This window comes from Symphalangus syndactylus, chromosome 9 (genome assembly GCF_028878055.3).
Source record: "Symphalangus syndactylus isolate Jambi chromosome 9, NHGRI_mSymSyn1-v2.1_pri, whole genome shotgun sequence".
Classification (NCBI taxonomy): domain Eukaryota; kingdom Metazoa; phylum Chordata; class Mammalia; order Primates; family Hylobatidae; genus Symphalangus; species Symphalangus syndactylus.
In genome coordinates this window covers 75,145,332-75,170,416 of record NC_072431.2, presented here as the reverse complement: position 1 = coordinate 75,170,416, position 25,085 = coordinate 75,145,332, and the positions used below count along the sequence as shown (strand labels likewise).

Sequence of the window (25,085 nt, the reverse complement as noted above, 5' to 3'; positions counted from 1 at the left end):
ACCCCAACCCCCGCTGCAGGTGAGGGAGGGGCGGGAGTGTGGTCTTTGTAGATTAGAGGCAGCCAGGCTATGTTTGCAATGTGGCCACTCACGCTGCAGAACCAGAAACGCCAGCACTTGCATCCAATCTAATTGGTATCTTCGTGTTCATAGCCACAGTGATGGATCCTGCCAGGAATTGGTGGGATGGGATTGAAATATTTGAAAATGGAGATGGAGAGGTATTTGGAATATAAAAGAGAACGGATAGAAGATGAATAAACTGTGTACTTGTCAAGAATATGAACTCTTAGGTGAAAAAATTGGTGACCACACTGGAGAGGCTGTAGTTGAGGTTAAAGGGCAGCGGGGCCGGACACCGGAGCCTCATGTGAGTAGCTGAGGGACCCTGGCCAGGTGGAGGGAGCGTGGCCGGGGAAGCAGCACGTAGAGGCCGCGCCCACCCAGACAGCTGCTCAGCTTCTGCTCATTTGGCTACAACAACTCCTCACAGGATGCTGGCCATGCTTACCATTCAGGCTCCCACAAAGAAGAGCAACCAAGAGAAGGTGGACCCAGTTCTCACAGAGGCAGAGACGCATTTAGGAAAGAGAAAGCAAGGACACTTCATTCTCTGCAGGAAGCCTGCGGACACAAGACCAGCAGGGCCTGGAATGTGCCCACAGACTTCAGAGAGATCACGGCAAAGACGTTCCCACAAACCACAGATGATTCTATGGCACATGGCTCTGGAATTGAAAGCACCTTAAAGTCATAACCTCAACTCCTTAATCACAAATAAGCATGGTGAGAACAAAAATGTGAGTGTCCCAAATGAAGCTCTGTGACTAAAGAGCAAAATTATAAAATGAGGTTATTACCAGGAGCAAATACAGAATGAAGTCAGGAAAACAAAGCCCAAGGGAGCTGCAGCTTGAAGCAATGACTCTAGCCAAAAAAGGGGGCTTTGCATGTGCACAGAGAATAAAGAAGATTACGAAATAAAAAAAATAGCAAAAGAAACTACCTTAAATGGTATTCTCTCCCAAAGAGAATGGTTTGCAAACTGAAAGGGAGAGAAAAAAAAATGGGTGAGGGAAAATGAAAGACTAAGATAAATCAGAACTGATCGGATGTTGGGGAGAGCATTCAGATTGCCTGCCTCTGACCAAGTACCTCTCAGTGCAGGAAGCGTGGAAGAGAACCAGGACCTCAGGGTCCTATGACATGCTAAGTGCATTTTCCTCACAGATCCATGTATCTCACATACAGCCTGTCATTCTAGCCACAGAGGAATGCTATGAGATACACACTATTTCAATTTTACAGATTCAAAAGCAGAAGTCCAAATAAATTACACAATGTGCTCAAGGGACTCTCCTCCCAGTGGACACTGTTGCATCCGTGAGGACCCAGGCAGACCTCTCTCAGCCAGGAAGGAGAGCTGGAGGGGGAGGAGCTGAGGGGGGCAGCAGGGACCCATGGAAGGAGACCAGCCCGAGGATGCTGCTAAGCCATGCAGTTAAACCATGGCCCTTCCTCTATGTGACTTTCTATCATAAGAGACAATTCTTTCTTATTTTTGAAGCTGGCTGAATTGGGGTATGTGTTACTTGTAGCCAAAAGCCTTGAACTACCTCTTCCAGAGAACATTTTCACAAACAATAGAGGTGTTGCCAGCTCAGTACTGGCATTTCTGTGTCCTCTGAGCTTTCTAGTTTGCTTTAGTTTGAGGTTGTATCTGTTCATTTTGCTCAGCTGTCTCAACTCTTAAAAATATTTCTGAGCTCATTCTCCAGGATTTTTAGGTAAGTACTGATAAACTGTTTACAAATAGTAATAGTTTTGTTTCTCCTTCCTGATGGTTGAATATTTTCATTTTCAGAGCAATATTAAATATTATTAAATATCAGTTATGCTACTAAGCAATCCAATTTTCAGGAGAATTCTTTTATAGTTTCACTAAATGTGATGTTAGCAAAGAATCTAAAGTGCATATTCAACAATTATTTATGCAACATTTCCCGTTCAAAAGGCATAGCTGGTAACATGGAGCACGCAGTGGAAGGCTTGAGCCTGGAACCCAGGAATTTACATGAGGTCTTTATTATATTAATGAAAGGCCTTACATTGCTAGTTTTGAGAGAGTTTTGATAAGGTATATTTATCAAATTGTACTGACAGCCTCTTCAGCACCTACTGAGACAATCATTGCTTTTTGATATAACTTACAACGTTAATTGCGTGCCTAAAATAAAACCATCTTTTGTTAGGAAGATCATGGTTGGTTATGACGGTTTACTATTTTGACACATTGCTTAATTCAGTTTCCTAAATATGATTCAATATAATTTTATTTTGGTGTTTGTTCCCAAGTTATACTAACTTTACAACATGGATACGTAGCATTCCTATGATTTGCAGTAATTGATACATTCATTAAAATGAATTGTTTCTTAAAAGTTTCAAAAAAGCCATATGAATTTAAAGACATTCTGGGAGACGATTCTTTGAAAATGTCTTCAAGCTCTTGCTTGCTTTTTGAGTTATCGAAATTTTCAATGTCTTTACGCACTTTGGTATCGTACACTTTGCCATCTTACCAGATTTTCCAATTCATGAATACTTCCTTGTGATTTTCAACTCCTTTGAATCTGTAGTGTTTTAATTTATGCTTTTATTTTTGTGTTCTTCTCCTTTATTGATTAGATTTATCAGGAGGGGAACAAGCAATGTAATTTGCTCTATTGCTTTTTATCAACTGCTAACTTTTAGATTTATAATTATATTTTTCTGATTTTTACAATTAATCTGTATTTTATTTATAATTTCTCCCATCTCTACTTCCCAGGCTTAATTTTACCCACTCTTTATACATTTCTGTGACTTAATTTCTGAGCCTCTTTTGAGGAGAGCTCAGTTCATTTGCTTTTTCATAAACTTTTAACAGAATAAAGCTATGAATCTATTAATGCCTCTAAAAATTGGCTGAACATGTACTGCATATACTGTTGCATTCATTTCATTGGCGCCTATGTCCATTTGTGTATTCAACAAAGACTGAATTCTCACTGAGTGCCAGCACTGTTCTGGGCACTGAGGATGTAACAATGACAAAAACAGAAAATCTCAGTTCTCATGTTACTTGCAGTTTAGATAGACGATGAGCAAGGTAAGAAAAATAGGTTAGTTGGTGATAAGTGCTAAAGATGAAAATAAAGCAGGAAAATTGAAAAAAGAAAAGCCAAAAGGGGAGGGGGAAGGGCAGTGCCATTTTTCCTTGTGTCTGCAGGCCTCATGAGGAGGTGAAGGACCTCAAGGAAATGGAACTGTTGGGCAGAAGGGGCAGGCAGCAGGTACTGGAGGAACGTGCCGTGTACCTGGGCGTGTCCACGGAGAAACAGCCTTTCAGGCAAAGGAATGGCTACCTGGAGGGTCTCAGGACAAGCCACAGGCCAGTGAGTAGCTGCAGGGGAGTGAGCCAGGAGGGGCCACAGGAGAGGTCAGAGCCCGCTGGGCAGCCAGGAGGGGTGCTGAGAGAGGAGAGGGTCTCCTTGGCCTCTCAAAGTGCTTCTGTGGCACAGTGGGCCCATGGGAGTGTTGGGAGCACAAGCCCTGGCTCCTGTTGTGACTCTGGCTGCCTTGCTGGAAGCAAGGGGCAGCAAGAGAACCACCAGGGAGGCTCTCATCAGAGTCTGAATAAAGGGTGGTGGCAGCCAGGGTGGTGCCACCTGGCCCCAAGGAAAGGCCAACTGGCCCCAAGGCTCCTGGCTGGAGCCCTGGAAGAACAGAGGTGGGGCCTGGAAAGAGGGCGGAGGAAAGAACCAGCACTGCAGGGTCCTCCACTCCCACCTTTTTGACTCAATACATAATTTATGGGACTAGCCTTTCATTTCCAAGTGGGTGCAGAGCATGCATTTGTTCATTTACAGACATCTGCAAACTGCAGGTGTCCTACTGGGAGTAGTAACTACTGCCCCTCAGTGAGTGCTGACTCTCCAGCCCTGTGCTCAGCAGGGGACACGAAGGAAGTACTCTTAGGATCCCAGCTTCAGGGGCTTGAGGCTCAGAGAACTAAGCAACTTTCCCAAAACTGCCAGAGAGGCACGAAGTTTGAAACAAAGCCCCTAGTATCCGGAGGTATGCAGCTTCTACTTCTATAAACGTATTCAGACACCTTAGTAGTGAAATCTAAGTGCTTCTTTCAAATGTTCCATTTATTTTTATATTTTGATCAGATTAATAGCAATGCATTGACACTCGTACAGTTTCCATCACTCTGTCATATTTTTACATTTTTGTTTTACATACTTTGAAAATTAATTTAAGACATGACTATTATATCTTCACCTTTTATAAAAGGTGATTTTTATCAGTATTAAAAGGACTTCCTTTTCACATGCATATATTAGTAAATCTATGGAATATTTCTCAAAGAATACACAAAAAAACTGATAAGCGGGAGGAAGGGAATTGGACTGCAGACTGTATATTTCTTCTTTCATTGTATACACTGTACATTTCCTCTTGAGGTACATACATTATCCATTACAAAAAAGAACCTCCTGCTACTGCCTTTTGGGGAAGAAAGGAAGAAGGGAGGTTTTTTGGTTGTTTTTTTTTTTTTTTGAGACGGAGTCTCGCTCTTTCACTCAGGCTGGAGTGCAGTGGTGCTATCTCGGCTCACTGCAAGCTCCGCCTCCTGGGTTCATGCCATTCTCCTGCCTCAGCCTCCCGAGTCGCTGGGACTACAGGCACCCGCCACCACGCCTGGCTAATTTTTTTTTTTTTTTTTTTTAGTAGAGATGGGGTTTCACCGTGTTAGTCACGGCAGTCTCAATCTCCTGACCTCATCATCTGCCTGGCTCGGCCTCCCAAAGTGCTGGGATTACAGGCGTGAGCCACCGCGTCTGGCCGAGAGGAGGAAGGGAGTTAAACACATGTGGTTATTAGGCACCCAGCCTTCAGGCCGACCTGTTAGGGTTTACAGAGACCATACACTTGAAACACAGCTGAGATGCATGTGAACATTGCTTTAAGACATTGAGGCCCTAATGTCCCACAAGAAAAGGCATAGACAAACTTAGTGAGCAAGATTAAGTAGAAAATGAAACCCCCACTCTAAGTTTTCACTTTTTCTTTCCTAGCTGTATAAATCAGAAGTTGAGTGAAGACAACGGTTTTGCTTGCTGCTGCTGATTTTTTTTAAACAAAAGCAAAAATAACTGTGTTAATAAAGAGAATTCCAGTGCATCCCACAGAGCAGATCCTCAAGCATCTGCCAGAAATTAGAGTAAAAGCAGTCATGTTATTTCAAGAGACGAGCACTCATTTTCACTCCGGCTCTGCAGAGTTCACAGGTGCTCACGCTATTCTTAATGCTGAATTTACATGACTGTGGCCAGCACAGCCCATCCTTCAATGCTTGTGTCTTCATCAAACCTATAGCGCTTCTCAGTGCAGGGGGCATCCTGCATCACCTATTTCATCATTCACCTTGCTGAAATACAGACCCTGACTCAGCGGCTCTGGGTGGCGCTGGGGTGAGGGAGAACAGGCTCCAGGGACCATGCATGTCTTCAGGCTGTAATTTGAGTAGCAGGTGCGAGGCACTTGATAAGTGTCTATGGATCCTGATAACATGTTATGATTACCATCCCTCGTTACAGAGGGGGAATCTGAGTCATGAAAGGTAGGTCCCTCCCTTCACTCAACCCTTCAGTAAGTTCCATGAGCTCTGGGCCCAGGAAGGACCCCATCCCTGCTCTGTCCTCACCACCCCAATGCCCCATCCTGGCCAAGTGGGGCAGTGCCTCTTACAGCTCTCTCTCGGGTTCCTTTGCTTAGGTTTATGATTCTCTCCAAAAGTTCTCCTATGCGGCTCTCAAGTCACCTTTGGCCCCGCCCCTTCTTTGCTAATCCCTCCTGGTGAATTCCTGTTACTTTCCCATGTCATGCTCTTTAGCCTCTCTCATTAAAGCAGAATATACTTGGATATTGATTTTAACGCAACATGTTGGTCCTTTTTTCTTTTCTTCCTTTTTTTTTTTTTTTGAGATGGAATTTCGCTCGTTGCCTAGGTTGGAGTGCAATGGCGCTATCAGATCACTGCAACCTCCGCCTCCTGGGTTCAAGCAATTCTCCTGTCTCAGCCTCCCGAGTAGCTGGGATTAGAGGCGCATGCCACCATGCCTGGCTAATTTTTGTATTTTTAGTAGAGACAGGGTTTCATCATATTGGTCAGGCTGGTCTCAAACTCCTGACCTCAGGTGATCCGCCTGCCTCAGCCTCCCCAAAGTGCTGGGATTACCAGCGTGAGCCACCGCACCCAGTCGTCTTTTTCTTCTTACAGAGGAGTGTTAGCACATTCCTCTTCACTGCCATATAGACTGTGGATGATCTTCCTCTGTCATGTTTTGTTTTTGTTTCCTTGCTGTTTCTTATCTAGTCTGTTTCCCTGCCCTCCCCCTACTTTTTAACTTTTATTACTATCTTTGACAGTGGTTTAGAATGTGGACATGTTGCTTTAGATTTCAAGAGGAGCTACTGTAGAGACATCCCAGGAGCTGTCAAACACATCAGACTTGACTTTGTGGAGATTCATCCTCGTGAGCCTCCTTCCACCCCTGCTCCAGTCTTTCTTCATTGAACCTGGAGAAGCACAGGCGCTTTCCTTTGTGACCTCATCACGCACTTCTCCAACCTACGGTCGCTGGGGGGTGGGGGTGAGCAGCAGTGCAGGCTGGAGCTGCTGAGGACAGCACCATGTCCTCAGTGGAGTGTTCTCTGTGCCGGCCAGCTGGGTGTGGAGTAAGGAGATTATTCACACGGGGTGAGCTTGGGATGGGTGCCCTTGAGAATCCCATCCAGCCTTGAGATTCTTTTGACATTTTCTCTTTGAAATAATACAATGAACATGTAGCAAAACTGATCAACAAAAAAGAGAGAGAAAAGGCACCCCAGAAATAGAATGGAGAGAGAAATAACTACAAAGACAATGCTTACTGTAAAAGATGTTTAGAATACTGTGAACAAGTATGCGTTCATACTCCCTCAGAGTCTCCCGAAGCAACCCACCCTACTGACACGCCGACTTCTGGCCTCTAGAACTGGGGGAAGACGCATTCCTGCTGTTTTAAGCCACCAGTCTGTGTAGTACTTTGTGAGGGCAGCCCCGGGACATGAATCTAGTACGCACTTTCTCCTGCTGTCAACAGCACAAGCCCACGTCAGCCCACAGCACAAGAGGCAGTCTCAGCACAACAAAACCAGCACCGCTCCCAGAAGCATAATTACTGGAAACATTTTAAAACTGTGCAGGGCTTCTTTTTGTTTGTTTGTTTAGGATTAGCCCTGGGATTCTGTGACCCTATAATTTTTTTCTCCCCTTTTTGCCTAAGTTAGATCAAAGGTAATTAATAACAAATCCCCATGGCCACATGCCCAATTAAGCTCCTCGCTTTGTTTTCAGTAATCATCATCACATGTGCAGGCCTCATCTAAGCAGCCAGCCCACCTCCCCACCTGCCAGCTTCTCCACCACAGAGAACCAAGGCTGAAAATACTGATACTCAACAAACGGCAGACAGAAAAACACCACTTCACATCCTTTAGAAGTATTTTCCCAAGTCATTAGAAGTCTTCTAAAAAAGTGAGAAAACATGACAGAGAACTGAAAGTTGATTTAAGGTTGAGAAGGTAAAAGGCAGATAGAATGGAAATACATGTCATATTTTTGCTGAATTTCCACAGGCAATCTGAATGTGTATGATAAAAGGGACTTCCAAATTCAGCCTTTCACTTTGGGTGGTGCAGCACCCACATTTTTCTATGAGAGGAGGTCGGAAGTCACTGTCGCCCTGTCCTCATCCCAGAGCTGCAGGGCAGGGACAGCTGCCTCATCACCCCGGCTGTCCTGTGGCTGCACTGTGCCGCCACACAGGGCCCACACAGGGCGTCCGCACACGGGACGCACACACAGTACGTTCACAGAGCACTTAGTGACAGATGGCAGGTGGGATGTGTAGGCACAGGGACCTCACGTGCGGCTGCAGGCCTCACTGCAACAAGGGGCCTCCGGTCTTGTTTGGCCCACATTTTCCCTCATCCGCCCCTCGGAAGGGCCGGAAGCAGCCATTTCAAATATTAATACATTTAGGGAGAAAAGTGCAATGATAGACTTGGGAGCCAAGGGATCTGAAGGAGGCTCTGCTTCCCACGGGGAGAGGAATGCAGCCAGTGAGGTGGGGGGGGAGGGGGGGCCTGTTGGACCCAGAGCCCGAGTGAGCAAATGTGAGGGAGACCCTTGGTATGTGCAGTGTGCCCCTCCAGATGCAGGCACCCATGAGTGGACCAGGACGGGCCAGGGGCTCGGGCTCCATCTCAGCCCCATCGCTGGCGAAGCAGAGGACAGTGGGCAAGGGACTTAAATCTGCTGTAAGTTTCTGTTCCCACTGATCAAAGATCACAGATGTGCAAGCTTTGTTGTGAGTAATGTAACAACAGGAATTGCCTACCAACAGGGCAGGCTGTAAAAATTTCTTTTTGAAATACAGTCTGTGCAAAGTGTGTTACCTGTCATTATTTATAGTGGCTAAGGACATTAAATGCTTTCACATGGATAAAAAAAACAGCTGCCACTTTTGTATGGCAGAACATTCTAGATGTATCCACTTTATGCAAACTGGGCTGTGCAAACCGTAATAGCGAGGCAGCGGTCACAGGGAGGGGAGGGGCAGCACAGGGGCTGGAAAGAGAAGTGCTGAGTAAGAATAACGGAGACAGAGACAGAATGTCAGATAGACAGAGCTGGAGAACTTTGTGGAAACACATTCCTGCTGGTGAGGCGGCCCGCCATATTGGGAGGCCATCTCAATTCCTGGGTGTCACCAAGTAAGACAGTTCCCACACCCCCACCCCCTCACCCTGACCCTGATCAACCAGTTTCCTTCTGCCATCAGGGATGAACAGGTAAGGAATATTCTGGTAGCTATGAGAATGTATGAATAGATTGGCATTTGTGATTTGTAAACAAAAAAGTATTTCCAGTTAATTTCTTTCAGCAAAACCATAAACTCAAAAATCTCTATCCTGAAGGTGGCTGCCCAGGGCAGCACAGGGTAGGCAATGAGTGTGAGACCCTGCAATGCAACAGACCCTTACAAACCCCCCACAGCCACACACCCTGGGTCCATCTGCCCTGCTGTTTCTTCAGGAAAAAACCCAGAATGGAAACGCCAGAGCCCCAGGGGCTGGAGACCGGGGAGAGGTGGCCTGCAAGGCTGTCCCATCATCATCCCCGCACGTCAAAAGCACCGTCGCGCTGGAAAAGAACGACCCTCATTCCACCAGTTCTGAAGCCAGATGTCCTCACGACCGAAGCAGCCCCGTTTGTGCTTGGGCTATGACTTGAGGGTAATTAAACTGTCAAAACACCCTCCCTACTATTTCCATTTTCTTGCAGTTGGTGTCATTTAGTCACTGCAGGCTGACAGACTTATTATAGGATTGAGACATGAGAATGAACAGTCAGAAACCCATAAACGAACTCACCACAAATGGCTGCTGGAAAGGAAGAAAACTATCTGTGGATGGGAAAACTCAGTCACATTAAAGGAAATCATTCTTAAAGAAAACTTGAATCACATTAACACCACAGATTTCATTATTGACTGTCCTCTGCAATCTCTCTCTATGCATCTGTGGGATTCCATAGTTGAACTCATGACCATTTTTTAGAGGCAGGGTCAAGCTATGTTGCCCAGGCTGGAGGACAGTGGCTATTCACAGGCATAATCATAGTACACGACAGTCTTGAGATCTTGGCCTCAAACCATCCTCTCACTTCAGCATCCTGACTGGCTGGGACTACAGGTGTATGTCACTGGGCCTGGTTAGCCTCATGACCATTTCACAAAAAACATTATCCAATGCTCTCTTCCCTAACTGCACCTTGATGGTCTTGCCGTACCAGCAAATTGTCTTGATCTTGACTATGAACTTCAGTGGCCACATAATATTCCACAAAGAAGATGGACCATAGTTCAATCATCGTTTTCTTTGGAACTCCCTTAACCATCCCCTTGCCACATTCAATCACAGGGGCTCCACACTCAGCCGAGGCCACCTCCTGCCAGCCAGCCAGCCAGCCAGCCAGCCAGCCCTTCCTTCCCCCAGGCCTACAGTGCTGCCTCAGCCTAGGTTTTACATTTTCTCCACCGTTCTACAGTTCCTAAAGAGCAGGGAGGATTCTCACCCACACCCTCCACCTGTGTGAACATAGTGGCTGGAGCTAGTTAGCTCATGTTTTCAGAGTGAGTGAATAAATGAATGAAGACAATTTTTTCCTCTCTACCCAGGAAAACATATTGGTGGGACCCTGCCAGCACCCTGATGGGGAAGGATTTGGGGTTGGACATTTAGGGAGCTCTTTCTGCTGCTGCTGCATCTTGGCTGACACTATATGCATAGATTACACAGAATGAGGAGTGCTTTTCTGCACACTGTTTCATTTTGCAGTTAAGGTGCTGAGGTTTAGAAGGGACCGTGGCCTACCCTGGGTCTCACAGACCTCAGGCCTCTTAACTCCCTGACCAGGGCCTCTTCCTCAAACCACAGCTACTCCACACTCCTCCCATTTTCCAGCCTCTGCACAACCCGGCCAGGCCCAGAGCCCTTCGGCCAGCAGCTGCAGCCTTTGGGTCCTGGTTCCTGGGCTGGCCTGGAGAGCCACCTCTGAACCTCAGCCTCATGCTGACTTTGCCAGCCCCTTTCCACCACGTTCAGAGTCCTGCCCCAACCCACACCAACCCCCAGGACCACAATGCTGCCAATTTCCTCCCCTCCCCGACCAGGAGCCTCTTTGCAACGCACAGATTCTCTGCTTTCCCATGCTCATCAGTGATGCTGGTCCCAGCAAGAGCGCCATGCGAGCCCCCCTACACCCCAGGATATGAGCCACTACCCTCCCCTGCCCCAGTGGATGAGTCTGGGTCCTCTAAATCCCTCTGCTTTTTCATCTTCATTAACAGGTATACCACGCCTGAACCCACTTCCCCTCTCAGACCAGCAGAGGAAAAATGGGGCTCTGCCGAAAATTCACTAACACCCACCCTGCTTTGTGCAGATGCCTGCACACCTTGGCACTGCCCGGACAGCCTCGGGCATGACATTTACCCTGTGGACCACATGGGACATTGGGATCCCTCGGCTCCTCTCTCTCCCTGGACTGCCAAACTCTGTGGCCCTCCTGTCAGTCCCCACGCTCCCAGGGCCCACGCCGCAGATAGTCTGGGATCTGAGTAGACAGCTGCAGCAGGGTGAAGCCACCCTCAGGGGAGGTGGGTGTCCAGACCAACAGCAGGCAGGACCCTGCAGACCCCATTCTTGTGTTCACTATTACTCTGTCTAGGAAACAGCTGAATTCCTCCCAAGCTCAGCACTGTTAACAAATGATCCAGCCCTGGACCTGACAGGGAAATGATGGAAACTGTATACTACCGGGAGCCCTGGGAGCCTACTTTCATATGACAGTCTGGATATCCTGGGATCTGCCACACCGCTGCAGGCCTGCAAGAAGTATAAAATGAAAAAGGGATGGCAAACCAAGTCTACATTTTGGTCAGAGAAGATGCGCTGGGACCAGCAGCCACTCGCTGTAGAGAGCTGGGGGCTTACTTATTCTTAATCCAAATGGCTCTTCCGTGGGAAGCCTTCCTGCAGTTGTGCACCAGATGGAGTCTCCTACTTACATGGTTTCCTAGCATCCTCAACTTTCTCTCCCTCGCACTCATGATGGTCAGTCACTATAGAGGTGTTTGCGCGAAAGCCCACACGGGTGCTGGAGCTGTGCATGCAGCGGTGACTGAGGGCAGGTGTCCAGGCTGTGCAGTGTTTTGAGCTGCTGCAGGCGCCTCAGCAGGTGTGCAGTAAATATGGGCCAAGACAGCAATTCATGCAGGTCTGCGCTCCAGGCTGTGACTGTGGTTGTGATGTATCCCGACCCTGGTTTACCAGGCTGCAAACCTGGGAGCTCCCGCAGTTCACCCAGCCTGAGGATGAGGGCCAGGCATCTACTTGGTGCCTGAGACCATGAGTCCTGTACACAGCCCCATGGGGAGCCCAGTGTAAACATGACAACTTCACTATGGGCACAACACAGAACGGCACCTTGGAGGAAGGCATTTTCCAGGCAGAAGGAGGGCGTGTGCAGGCCTCAGTGCAATGCGGGACTAGAGAGAGGAGGACGCTCAAACTGGACACAGAGGAACGGGGATGGGTGTGAGGAAGCTGTGAATGCGTCCTCGGTCCTCAGCTAGGGACTGTGGACTTACACTGTGAGCCAGGTGAGCTGGCAGAGATCCTGCTGCAGAAAAATAGCACGACCAATGTGCTTCTGTTTTTCGTTTTTTAAGACCCTTCTGATAGCCAAGTGGAAGACGGAGGAGCTGGCGGAGACCAGTGGCCAGCAGGCACTGCTCCAGGGTGAGATAAGGGATGTGGCAGATCTAATGGCCTGGTTGCTGGGGATTCTCCCAGACAGATGGAGCGGGGGTAGGTGGGGTGCAGGGCTGTGCAGAACAGAGGGATGGGGCCAGAAAGGAGTGCACATAGGGATGCATTCTCTTCTCGAAACTCTGGCATGCCAGGGTTCAAAAGAATTATGCAGCTGCAGGCACAGTCTCAGCACCTCACCTACTCACCACAAGAGCCCCAGTTCACATGAATGGTAGACTCTGAGCTCGGCCAGGACCACGGACCAGGGACATGTGGCCTCCTGCACTGGGGGCAGTGGGGCCTCCCATGCCAAGTGGGGCAGGGGCTGCTTCTCCCTGTACTAAAACCTCTCTGACTGATCCAGATGAGACCCAGTGAGTGGCGGCTTTCATCTCTCATTTTAACAGAAATTTTGCATTTTATCCTATGATGCAGCACAAATCTGAAAAGGATTCAAATATTTCCAAATATCAAAGGCTAAAATCCACTTACGGATTCAAAATGGTACTAACCTGCCTGAAAGTTTAAGGCACAGCTCCCAGTGAACTGCTGTGGAAATATATATTTCTATTTTTCTGAGCAACATTTTTTAAAATAAAAAAAATTCTTCCTGAAAGGAAAACCCTGCGGAGTATCTGGTGGAAAAAAGCTGTAAAAGAACAAATATGCAAACGACTTAGCATCTTGATAACAGCCTGTTCTCAGGAAAACAAAAGAGAGAAGGTAATTTTCTCCTTTTACATTCAATCCCTCCACTTCTCTCCTATTTAAAAACCACTTTATTGAGGTCTGATTGACAGGCAAAAAGCTGTGCATGTTTAAGACCTACAACCTGATGAGTTTAAAGACAGGGGCACATCCAGAAAACCATCGCCACACTCTATTCCATAAACATCCCTATTACCTACAAAAGTTTTCTCTGCTCTTCTTGTTATTTTTGTGTGATAAGAACATATATTAACATAAGACCTACCCTCTTAGCAAAATTTTAATTATACATTACAGTTGTATTAACTGTAGGTCCTATGCTGTACAATAGATCTCTAGGACTTACTCATTTTTCTTAACTGAAACTTTGTAAAAGCGAAGGCAACCACTGCTCCTAGAACTGACCACCTATCCACAGTGTGCACTCAATAGAGAGTCCCATCCCCAGGCTCCCAGGTGGAAACTGTGGCTGGGAGCAGGGCGACGCAGACACCAGCAACACCCCTCTGCCCAGCCTCACTCTACACCTGGCCAGAAGACCGGCGCTCTGATTAGCGGAGCCAGCCCAGCCCTCCAGGACCCTTGGCTCTCCGCTGTCATCAGAGAGCTCCCTGGCCTGTGTCCTAAGGAAGTCCACACTACCCACCACAGTATGTAGGAGTTTTAGATGGCTAAGGCAATGTTTTACAAGAATTAAGAAACAGCTAATTCATTTTGACCCTGGGATGTCAAAATGGGTGATATGCACTAAACAGACTACATGTGACCTGTACAACAACGTCTATTGCTACGGTCTTTGTAAGTATTTGGAATACTAGTAACTGCACAATGAATACTTGTTGAATGCATGAATAAAAGACAAAACATGAGAAAACAAAACAAATTATCAGCAATAAAAAAATATCTAAGCAAATTACCATTTAGTAACATAATTAGCATCTAGTCCAGAAGCATTAAAAATGGCAGGGGTATTATCGCTCCTACACAGAAATTTATATGTGAAATAATGTTTAAGGAAAAGGGCAGAGAGCAAATAATACGCTTATACAAACTGCATCACATCACGTGCATATGTGGCACACTGATAACTGTAAGAATATGAGGTGACAGGCATGCGACATACCTTACATTTGTTATCTGCACAAATGCACAATGGAGCTGGTCATCAGAACTAAAAGAATGAATAACACACCGGAGCTCTCTCTCTTCTGGCACATTCTGCAGCAGTACCCTTTATAAATGTTGGCAGAGGACACACACTGAGGGGAGGAGAGACACGGACAGGGCTGGCTGACCTGGGCCAGGATTTGGGGGTTGCCTGGTGTAGGACACATTGAAGGCTGGCTCCTCGATCAGCGGCGGGGGGTACATGCGCCTCCGGATGAAGAAGCCGGCTCCGCAGCAGAAGAGCACGCCCATCATCAGAAGGAACCTGAGGAGAGTACAGACATGAGGGTGGTGCTCACAGGTGGGGGCCCTGAGGGCTTGGCCCTACAGCTCAAAGGCCTCACGCACTCCTCGGGGGTCCAGGACCAATGACTCCCGAATGCACGGATCAGAAGGCAAGGGCAGAGCCATGAGGCTCGCACCTCAGACTTGGTCCTCTTGGGCTCATTTTACCCAGGGACATTCCTCTAGTGGACAGCAACAAGTAGATGCTTGACCTGTGGCCTCTGGGACAGCCCCTGGTGAGGCCACCCACACTGAAAAGCACCGTAAAAAAAAAAAAAAAGCTCATGCAGTCACTTCCCTGTCCACGGCTCTGACCTCAGCTCGACATGGCTCTGAACTCAGCTCGACATTTTGGTTAGAACAGGAGATGCCGTCTAAATCCTGTCTGAACGCCATGGCCGCTCCAGCCTTGGCCTTGCTGTCTGTCTCTGTTTTCCATTCTTCACTGTCAAAGCACCAAGGCAGAGCACATTTATCCTCCATACCATGTCTCCATTATCACATCAACACCCACAAGGAAACAGAAGTACCCTTCCTGGAGCACACCTTAATTACAGAGAAACTACGGGAACAGAAATACAATCAATAAAAATAGAATCAAGAGAAATACAATCTATCAATAGAAATAAAATACAAACGATAACAGAAGCAGAGCTGAACGCTTTAAGGGTAGGACCTTTGTCCAACCCATCTGTGAATTCTCATTGACTATCACTTCATCAGCATTCAGTAAATGACTGCAGAATGAACACATGAATGGCTTCCTTCCATTCCTCATTTGCACTATACTTTTTGTTTCTAGGAAAAGAGGAGAGTCACTTTGAGAAGAACTAGTAATAGACAAAACTGGCAAACTGGCAAACTCTTGCCCATCTCTCAACTGAAATTATGAGGGGACCCATGGAACTGTCCAGAAGCCATGCAGACAACCACACGGTGAGGGCACCTGCTGCCCTGTGAGGATGGGCATGCAGCAGAGCGGGTCGCAGTCAGTGGCACCGGTCCACATATAAAAGAAGCTTAAGAGCGTACGATAAAGCCTTTGAGAATATTAATGTGATATCAAGGCCTTCAGCCAGTCCAAAAGTATTTACTGGATAACCCTGGGAGGCTGAGCAGGGAGAAAAGCCAGAGGCACGAGACAGGAATGACTCAGGAAACATGGAAACTGCGGCCTTTGTCATCTGCCATCTAATTCATTATTCATTCAGCACGTCATCTGCAGGTGCCTGCTATGCCCTGTCACCACACTGATCACGGCAGTGAGTAGACAGGTGAGGGCCTCCCCGCCCAGGCCAACACTGAGCTTACAGAGGAAGGAGACAGATACCAACCTATACAACTATTTATCTACAACCTGGTAAGTGCTAAAAAAGAAAAAATGAGTGATGCAAGAAGAATTCTGTGTGTGTGTGTGTGTGAGTAAAATATACATAATTTAGTATTTTAATCATTTTTAAGTGCATAATTCAGTGCACCGAGAGGTTTGAACAAGGGTATCTGTGGTGGTAAGTAAGACTGGGAACACTGCATTTCTTTTAGTGACAGCTGGGCTGGGCTCTGAAGAACGAGAAGAGACAAGCTGAAGGGGAAGAAGTGGCATTCTGGGTGGAAAGAACACAGCGCAGGTACTGGGGCTGGAGAAGCTTGGAGCAGGAGGCCTGGGGGCTCAGTACCCATGACGGGCAGAAAAAGCAGCCATGGGGAGCCAGGAGACCCAAACCGTTCAAGAGTGTGGCAATGTAAGGGTTAATGTGCTCGGCATCAAGAATACTCGCTAAGTTCCCAAAGGGAACGGCTTTCTCTCCTAAAACCGATTTCCCTCAGGTGGGCTCGGTGGCAGTCTTACACTCAGCACTGAGTCCTGCTGCTAGTATCTGGGTAGAAATATACAAAGCACAGAGAGGCTGGATGCGTACAGGGTTTACTGTCTCAGAGCCACTCGCCACTTCCAAGAGACCAGGCTCCTTGGATTGAAAAATGCAGAAGGCACCTGGGATCTTAGTCTTGTCTAAAAAATAAGCTAAAATGTTGGTTCCACTGCCAACAGTAGTAAGAACATTTTGTTTTTCTAGACAAAAGGAAGTGACATTGCAGCTCCCACCTAAGACTAATGGTGAGCAAGCATAAGGCGAGGCTGGAATGGAGTTACACGGGATCCACCTCATCCCTTACTGAAATCGTAGTCTGATAACTTATTCTGTTCATTTATGTTTATTTTAAAAGTTTATTTAAAATAATTTGTGGTAGAGACAGGGTCTCACTATGTTGCCCAGTGATCTCAAATTCCTGGCTTCAGTGATCCTCCCACCTTGGCCTCCCAAAGTGCACCACTGTGCTAGGCCAAGAACTTATTTTAAAAGAGAGAAACTAACAAAGGGGCAGGAGAAAGCGCTTCTAAAAACAAGGAAAGAGACGAAGCAGGGTGTTGGCTGGGAGAAAGGAGTAGTAGTAAGAAAGGCAGTTCTTCCAGTGCTGGGGGTACGGGCTGGCTGTTCCCTAGATGTCCTCTTTGGTTGCTCAACAGGTTTTGGAAGCTTTCAAAGGGATTAAGAGAGGAAAGTTTGTGCCTTTTCTTTAACATTAGAAGTTACCTGGTTACTTTAATCCAATTTGTTTTTTGATTCCTCCCCCGACCCCCCAGCCCCGAGTGTAGCAGTTCTCAATTCTGCAGTCCCAAGGACCGGTGCAGCTACTGTGCAAGCCCTGCCCAGACCCCACTCAGGACTCCGCATGGGACCCTGCTGTGGACTCACCCGCAGTGCCACCTAGGCCAGTTCTCACTCGGGCCCATTGTGCTTTGAGTCCACTCAAGGGTGCCATCGGTCCACCTTCTCTACTCTTGATGATTCCATCCAGACCTCCTTGGTGAAAAGATCCTCAAGATCTTAGAGTTGGCGGAACTCTGAAGGCATTCTCCTTCAAAACCTTTGTTTTATGGTCAGGAGACACCTTCAAACGTTGTGGGGCCCAGGCGGCAGAGCAGCCCCTCCCTCCCATCCTGCCCCCCTCCTGTCCACCAAATGCCCATCCTCACCACAGAAGCTTCCCATCACCTTTTAACACATCCACTCTTCTTACGCTCCGGCCCTGCAAGGTGCTGTCCCTCTGCCCCAAACGCCCTCTCTGAAGACCCAGTCAAAAGCTTTGTAGCTTTCTCCAACTTTTCTGGCTTTAGAAGTTCTGTGCTGTGGCTTGAAAGTATCCACACCTCATTATCTGCTTAGACATCATCTTCTTCAGGAGTCTGCCTGCCTAAAGCCCTCTCCATAAAACCCCAGCACAATGCCTGATGCATGTCAGACCCAATGTAGATTGAGAGAGAAAATGCATGGGGTGGAACCCAGGTGCCCTTTGTATTTCGGGTGAGGCACTGTAAGCTCACACTCCCAGGTGCTCCCTGGCTACATCGTCAGCTCAGAACTCTGTGTCGGAATCTCAACGTTAATGACTCAGCCCCATCTTCTGGCATCTGGCACTCAGATCTTGCAATAGCCTGACCTTGTGCAATGGGACTTGTGGGAGCTTCTCCAAATGGGGCCCACCAAGTCGTCGTGTGCTGCCTCACCAAGGTGCCCTGCCTCTGACTAGGTGACCCTGGCCAGCAGCTAGGAAGCACCTGGCTGCCAGTGCAGCTACAGCTTCTGGGCAGCCCCACAGAAGCTGCCAGGCCCTAACAGTTCAGCTGGACTTTCTCAAACTTCTCTTTTTTTTAATCATACAATGCCTGAACACTGACAAGCTTTTTCATTTTTTACAAGCATTCTCACGCCCTCATCATCATTTATCTAGTGCTTTAGACCAACCCAACATCCTTACAAGCCTGTTCACAGTTCAGGGTTTCACACTCCAGAGAGTCCGCCTCCTTCCACCCCAAGGTCCCGGGAGGAGACTCCGGAGGCAAGGCCTGCCCTGAAGCTGGGCCTTGCCCCCGACACTGGGCCCTCCCCCGTCTCTGGTACTGGCCCCCTCCATCTGGAGATGCACATAGAGCCATTAACTTTTGAACAGTCTTAGGCTACAACAATTCTTCTTCTGTTACAGAGTTTTAGGCAATGGCACCTCTGCAGTGTGGGGACTTGACACCAGTTCCCTTGTTAGGGGGGTACACCTAGGTGGCGCTTACCGGGCTGGTCCTAAGGGAGGCCTGGCCAGCAGCTGTAAGGTCAGGCGAGGCCAAGGAGGTGGTGAGGTGATGATGAAAGAAGGCATCACTATTAAAGAACATCCTGGTCACCTAACACGTGGAGTCCCCACTCCCTATAGGCTTCCCTAATCAAACCCTGGGCACAGGTGTTAAGGGAGAAAGATAAAACCGCACAAAAATTCAGGTGGCTGCTGTCACATGCTCAGTAAGGTCTTAAGCCTCAAAAGGTCAGTAAAGTCAAAATCTTAACATCATAAAAAAGCTTGCATCATGCAGAGAGCAAACTCTAAACTTTTTTGAAGTTTACTGAAGGGCATCACCACTGCATGGGAGAAGAGGAGCAGGCAGGTACAAGAAATGCTGCTTTGGTTTATAAATCCTTTCCCACACGTGCTCTGCCACCCTCTCATCTGAAGCAATACCTGTCATCTCCAGAGTCTAACAGATGCTCGGGGCACTCCAGCAGGCGTCCTGAGGCTCCAGCCCACAGGAGGCTCCCACCATGGAATGCGCTCCCACCCTTCCAGGATGCTGCAGGTATCAAACCAGTTCCTGCTCAAGGAGCAGACTTTGGACTGCTCTGTATGCGCCCCAGAGGAGCTGGAGGAGGCACATGGGTGCAGGCTGCCTATCTTGAAAGCGAAGAGTCAGCCAACACAAGATGGATGAGGAAGAGTCCAGGCAATGAAAACCTGATCGCCTGCCAGTCTCGGTTGGGTGATTTTCTGATTCTTCAAGACAATCAGCCTTGGCTCCATTTCAGAAACTGGTCGAGGAGCTGCTGAAGGATGAGGCTCTTGTCCAGCCACCTTACCAGAAGCAGAGCTCTTCTTCCCACTCCAAAATCCGTCAAAACAAAAACAGGCTTCCCACAACTGCTGGTCATGAAGCCAACCCAAATATACCCATTTTCCTGACCAAGGCTGTCCTTGAGGCCACCACCCAAGTGAAGGTGTCGCACCCAAGGCTGTGACAACACTGAAGTTGGGGCAGAGCTCTCGGGGTGGGGAACAAGGAGGAGTTGTGACCTACCAGAAGTACCACAGCCTCTGTATAGAGAGGGCCCGCACACAGCACCTGGAGCCACAGCAGTCCTCGTAGGAGCGGCATCTGTGGAGAGAGGCACAGGCTGGTCAGCACTGAATTGGAAGCAGCCACCGGACCAGCCATGCAGCCCAGGCTGGGCTTCAATGTAATCATTCTTGAAGGAAGAAATCAGTAAGAGCAAAAAGGACAGAATTGCTTCCACTGCATTTCACAGAACCAGCAGAGCAGAATGACATCAGCCTGTGGCCCAAAGCAAGGTGCTGAGGTGGGCACAGTCAGTGTGATGCAAAGCCCTGCATTTAACAAGCATCCTGTGTGCCAAATCCAATGGATTCCTTCTGGCAGGTGGCACAACCAAAGACAGACATTAAGCCTACCAGGAATGCTGCTGAGAGGAGGCTCCACAGGAGCCCAGCACCCATGTGGTGCTCATCTCTGCTGTCTTCAGTCCCCGACTATGGGGAAAAGATGGAAATATGCCACCACATCCACTGAGTCTAAAAGCAGAGGCTGTGGAGTTAGATAAATTGCAGGTGTGGTCCTGGTCCTGCCACTTACTAGTTGTGGGGACTTCTGGTGAGTCTCAGTTTCTCCACCAGCAAAATGGGTGGAACCGCAGGGGCCCTGCACAGCACTGATTTAAGTTTTAAGGCCTTTATCACCATATAAAGTGCTGATGGCACTATTACTGTTCATTTAAGTTTTAAGGCCTTTATCACCATATAAAGTACTGATGGCACTATTACTGCTCACGCTGCCTCCCTCCCCTCATCCCCCAACATGTCTCAGGTTTCCAGGCCCCTGGCAGGGCACAGCTCTCGGGGGTGTGCTCAGAAGCTGTTCCAGAGAGCCGCCTGAGCATGGGCCCTTGCTCAGGTCTCAGGTGAGGCACTTGGTGCCCTCGACATCCCTGCCCTGCCCCAACTCCATGTCCTCCTTGAAGAGAGAAGATGCCATGAAAGCGCAAACCCTTCCATTTTACAGAGAAGTTTTCACTAGAGCGTTTCGAGCCCAAGCGGCAATGGATTGGCAGGGATGTGGGGAGGGCCACTTCTCTACAATATTAAACCATTACCTAATTGTGATCTAGGTTCCTGCCAGTTTTTTTCCTTTAAAAAAAAAAAGTACCTGGGAGAAATATACAATTCAGTCTAAGGTCTTGGACACTGAATGTGTAGATGACTGCAGTACAAACAGGCTTGTTTTATGTAGAAGTATGTGTAGAAAACTAGTTAAGATGCGAAGTGAGCCTGGAACTCAGCAGACCCAAGCTCCAAAGCTGCTCTTCCCTGGTTGTGCACCCGGTAGGCCCAAAGCTCCTGGAGGTGGTGCTGCCTCTCTGTAAACGCCCCGCACCCAACGGCAGCTAAATCCTCTATTGTTTCAAGGACAAACTGGGCTGAGAGACACTCCCTCCCCACTCTACCCCCACGCCATTCCACAGACAATATGGCAGCATTCATGTACAGTCTTCCCCTGGCCCATGAACATGAATTCCTACCCAGTACCCAAAGTGTTGTGATTTCCATGAAATGCTCCCATTGGCTCCCACTGAGAGTTACCTAAATGAGTGCTCAAGAATGCTGCTGGTCCTGGCTGGGTGCAGTGGCTCACACCTGTAATCTCAGCACTTTGGGAGGCCGAGGCGGGTGGACCACTTGAGGTCAGGAGTTTGAGACCAGCCTGGCCAACATGGTGAAACCCTGTCTCTACTAAAAATACAAAAATTAGCTGGGCATAGTGTGTGCACCTGTAGTCCCGGCTACTCAGGGAGCTGAGGCAGAAGAACTGCTTGAACTCAGGAGGCAGAGGTTGTAGTGAGCCAAGATCGTGCCACTTGCACTCCTGACACTCCATGCATCCACCAAGGGGCTACTAGGAGCCTGCTCTGTGCTTTCCTGAGGGTGGAGCAGGGAAAACCCAGAGGAAACCCCTGCTGGGGAGGAGCTTTCTCTCTAGAAGGGGGAGAAAATAGTAAACAAGAAAACATAAACTGTGATAGACAGTAATAAGTTCTTCCGTGGTGAAAAATGCAGCCGGCACTGACAGGTTGAGAGCACAAGGAAGCAGGGTGCTCAGGGAGGATGTGTGCAGGAGGTGACGTCTGAACAGACAGCACGCAGGAATCCAGTCTGCCAATGAGGGAAGCTGGCACGGGGTCTCAGCGCTCGGGATGGGGGGAATGCTGGTGCCCCTGGTTCCACGGCTGCATGCTGGAGATGAGTGCAGGAGCACAGGGTGTGAGGGGGAGTGAGACACCTGGTCTGGCTGTTTCTGCAGGCCAGAGCCCTGCACAAACAGTACGTTCTGCAATTCTCCTAGGCCTTCCCCTAGAATCTCACTGGTGTTGGTTGATCAATGTGTGTGTGCCTGTGTGTGTGGAAGAGAAGGCAGCAGTCGAGGGAGAGGAAGGACTTCTTGCTTTTAGGGTGGATGGAGTTCAGCCAATTAACTGTAAACTAAAAGAGGTGGGACCGTTTCCTCTCACAAGTGTGCAAAGACAGGCGTCCTCAGTACTCCAGTGAGGTTCATGGTGAGTTTGGGAGTGTGGAAGGCAGAATGCAACCATGGCCCAAAGAATTGCACCCCTCAGAGAACACACCCTGCATAATCCCCTCCTCTTCAGTGGGCAGGACCCTGTGAATACTGGATGGCCGCTCTCGCAATCACAGAACATTCAATGAGATGGTGTGTTATCTAAGTCTCTGCCCTTGCAGACTGGAGATTCTCCTGCTGGCTTTGAAATAGTATTAATAGCAGCCACGTGAGAGGGCCATGTGGCCAGGACTGAGTGTGGTCTGCAGGCACCAAGAGCAATCCCAGCAGGACCTCAATCCTACAACCACAAGAAACTGAATTCTGCCAACAACCCAAATCAATTCGGAGGACTCCAAGCTCCAGGTGAGAATGCAGTCCAGCCCACTGCTTAATCTCAGTCTCGTGAGGTGGCCCTGAGCCCAGAACCCAAATGTGCTTTCCCAGACTTGAGATCTACAGAGCTGTGCAGTATTAAGGGGGTGCTGTTTCAGTCTGCTACGTTTATCGTGATTTACTACACAGCCACAGAGTCAAGAAGAACACAGCTTACAAGTTATGAGCACTTCTTACCTTACACCAGGCTAAGTGCTTCACAAAAGTCTTGTTAATTTTCAAAACATCCACATACAAGATAAAGTATTATTAGTGCCATGTTTGACATAAGCTTAGAAGCAAGACATCAGAGATGTTGCACCTCCAGCTCAGGTCACTGTCTGCAGAAGCGAAGAGTGGACTTGGCCAGCATTAAAGGAAAGCATTTTGCACAGATGCTGCCTCTCCAGTAACATGGAGCCTTTCACCACCAAAGGGTCACCTTCTCTATCCCCACTTGATTTTCCTATTGTTCTTTGGCCCTGCTTTTATAACCTGCCGTAGAAATTTCAAAGACCATGGTAACAGAGACTATGTGAAAAAAAACAGACCCTTTGGGCAAATGACAGGAGGTCCCTGAGACAGGACCCACAGACAGGAACTCAGCAACCACTCTTTAATAGTGCTTGCACGTTCTTTGTTCAGCTTGGAACTGCGTATTGACCAGAAAGACTTCCGGAAAAGCCTGTATCATTTGATGTCAGCAATGCGCTACAGTTAGCAGATAACTTAATCATAGAGACAAATAATAAAGTAAGATGCGATATCAGGTGAAAGGACGGCGTCGATTTGTAGTGAATGGCGGATGCCCCCACAACATTAGCTGTTTTCAGCAGACATCCACACACATGCACAAAAATCTATGTGTGCCACGCTGTGACATAAGGCACACTTCTTCATAGCTGCGGCCAGGGAAGCCCCAAGTTAAAACTAGACAGGCTCAAGCTTCTGGTGTGTCCAGGACTGGCTCCATTCATCCTCATGGGAGATTCTGGGTGGCCCTCAGGTTCAGGTCTCCCTGACTGTAAGGTCACTTTCTGCTGTTAACAGTGCTGGGCTAAGGTCTTTCGGTCCTTGTCTTCTGTCTAGGTGGCACTGGCTTTAGTCAAATGGCTCTTGCCATTTTTATGCCTAATTCTACTATATATTGTCCTCAAGGGATCAAATTCTAGAAGATACAACTCTCATGAAGACCCTCTCAAACTGGACACTCAGCTCACTGCCTAGCCACGAACAGCCTCCTCTGCACGTGCTGATGGTGAGGGAGGGGACGGAGGGTGGTGCGGAACAGAGACGACAGACACCTGCAGCTTAGGGGGAACTGGCCATGATCCTCTGAGCTCCTGCTAGTTCCCTCCCATTGCTCCGCCACCCTCTGCCACCATGATGCTCCTGTGTCTCTCCCTCTCGGGTTTTACTCCCGACTGTAACAGCTCATATAGTCCGTGCTCCAGCTCCGAGCATAGCCAATGCTTAAGAGGTATTAATACTTGGGTCCCTCCAATGCTGGCAGCCATGACTTGATATAAAAGAGGAAAACAGGTATACAGTAATAAATTTAGTGACTGAATCATTTTTCGTGAGCTGAATTTGCTAAAATGCTTCCCTTTCAGCTTTACACTTGTAAGGAAGCATTTGCTGCCTGGAAACCTAAGCCCTATGGCATTCTATTTCCCATGCTGGAGAGAGCAGACTTACCAGCTTTCAGACATATGTAGAGCCCTCGTCCAGAATTAACACACATACACCCCTCAGCCTGAGAACATATCCGTCCTAGAATATTTGGAGTATAACGGATTACAAGTTCCTCTTTGTTGGCAAGATACAACATCTATGTGCTCTAGCTCACTTTTCAGAATCCAAATTTGGAACACCAGCAGCAAATACACGCCGTCAAAAGGACGCTGTAGAAGAACTTGGAAGTTTTGATGGAAAGTTTATTAGGATTTGGCTGTGTCACAGTTGTTAAAAAGGTTAATCCTGCCTGAAGCTCCAGTAAGTGTGGATTATCTCTTTCTTCTCTCAAAACACAGGAACCCTTTATGCCCCTTCCATGAGCTGAAGACCCATTCACTCTCTGTATTCTTGAGGCTCATCTGTGGCCCTGGCCCGGCTCCCATTGTGGATGCTGGCAGGCCCCAGCTACTCGAAGGAGCACACAATTACCCAGGTGCTGACACTGTTACCCCTTTTCTCTCTGCTGCTTTCTTCCTTTTGAAGCTGCTGGTAAATTGGGGCCCTAAGCACACACACCTGCTGACGTTCCAAAGAGCTACAATTACAAAGAGACATTCACTGCAACACTGAGCTTAATTAAAGTAGTAAACATTACCAGGCAGTTGAGCAC

General features: G+C 48.1%; 1 protein-coding gene across 8 annotated transcripts in view; it reads right to left on the bottom strand.

Annotated features, from left to right (window-relative positions):
- Window positions 1–25,085, bottom strand: part of VOPP1 (VOPP1 WW domain binding protein) — a 103,155-nt gene that overhangs the window by 6,651 nt on the left and 71,419 nt on the right. For 3 of the 8 annotated variants that reach the window (XM_063608910.1, XM_055293106.2, XM_055293105.2), the window contains 2 exons: window positions 19,814–19,891; window positions 14,478–14,614 (listed from right to left, as the gene is read on the bottom strand). In XM_063608910.1, coding sequence (XP_063464980.1) covers window positions 14,478–14,614; window positions 19,814–19,891 — 215 coding nt within the window. Of the gene's footprint in view, window positions 1–14,477; window positions 14,615–14,965; window positions 15,197–15,294; window positions 15,433–19,813; window positions 19,892–25,085 lie in introns of those variants that run through there. The other 5 variants (XR_010113521.1, XR_008660123.2, XR_010113522.1 and 2 more) reach the window with 4 other exon arrangements.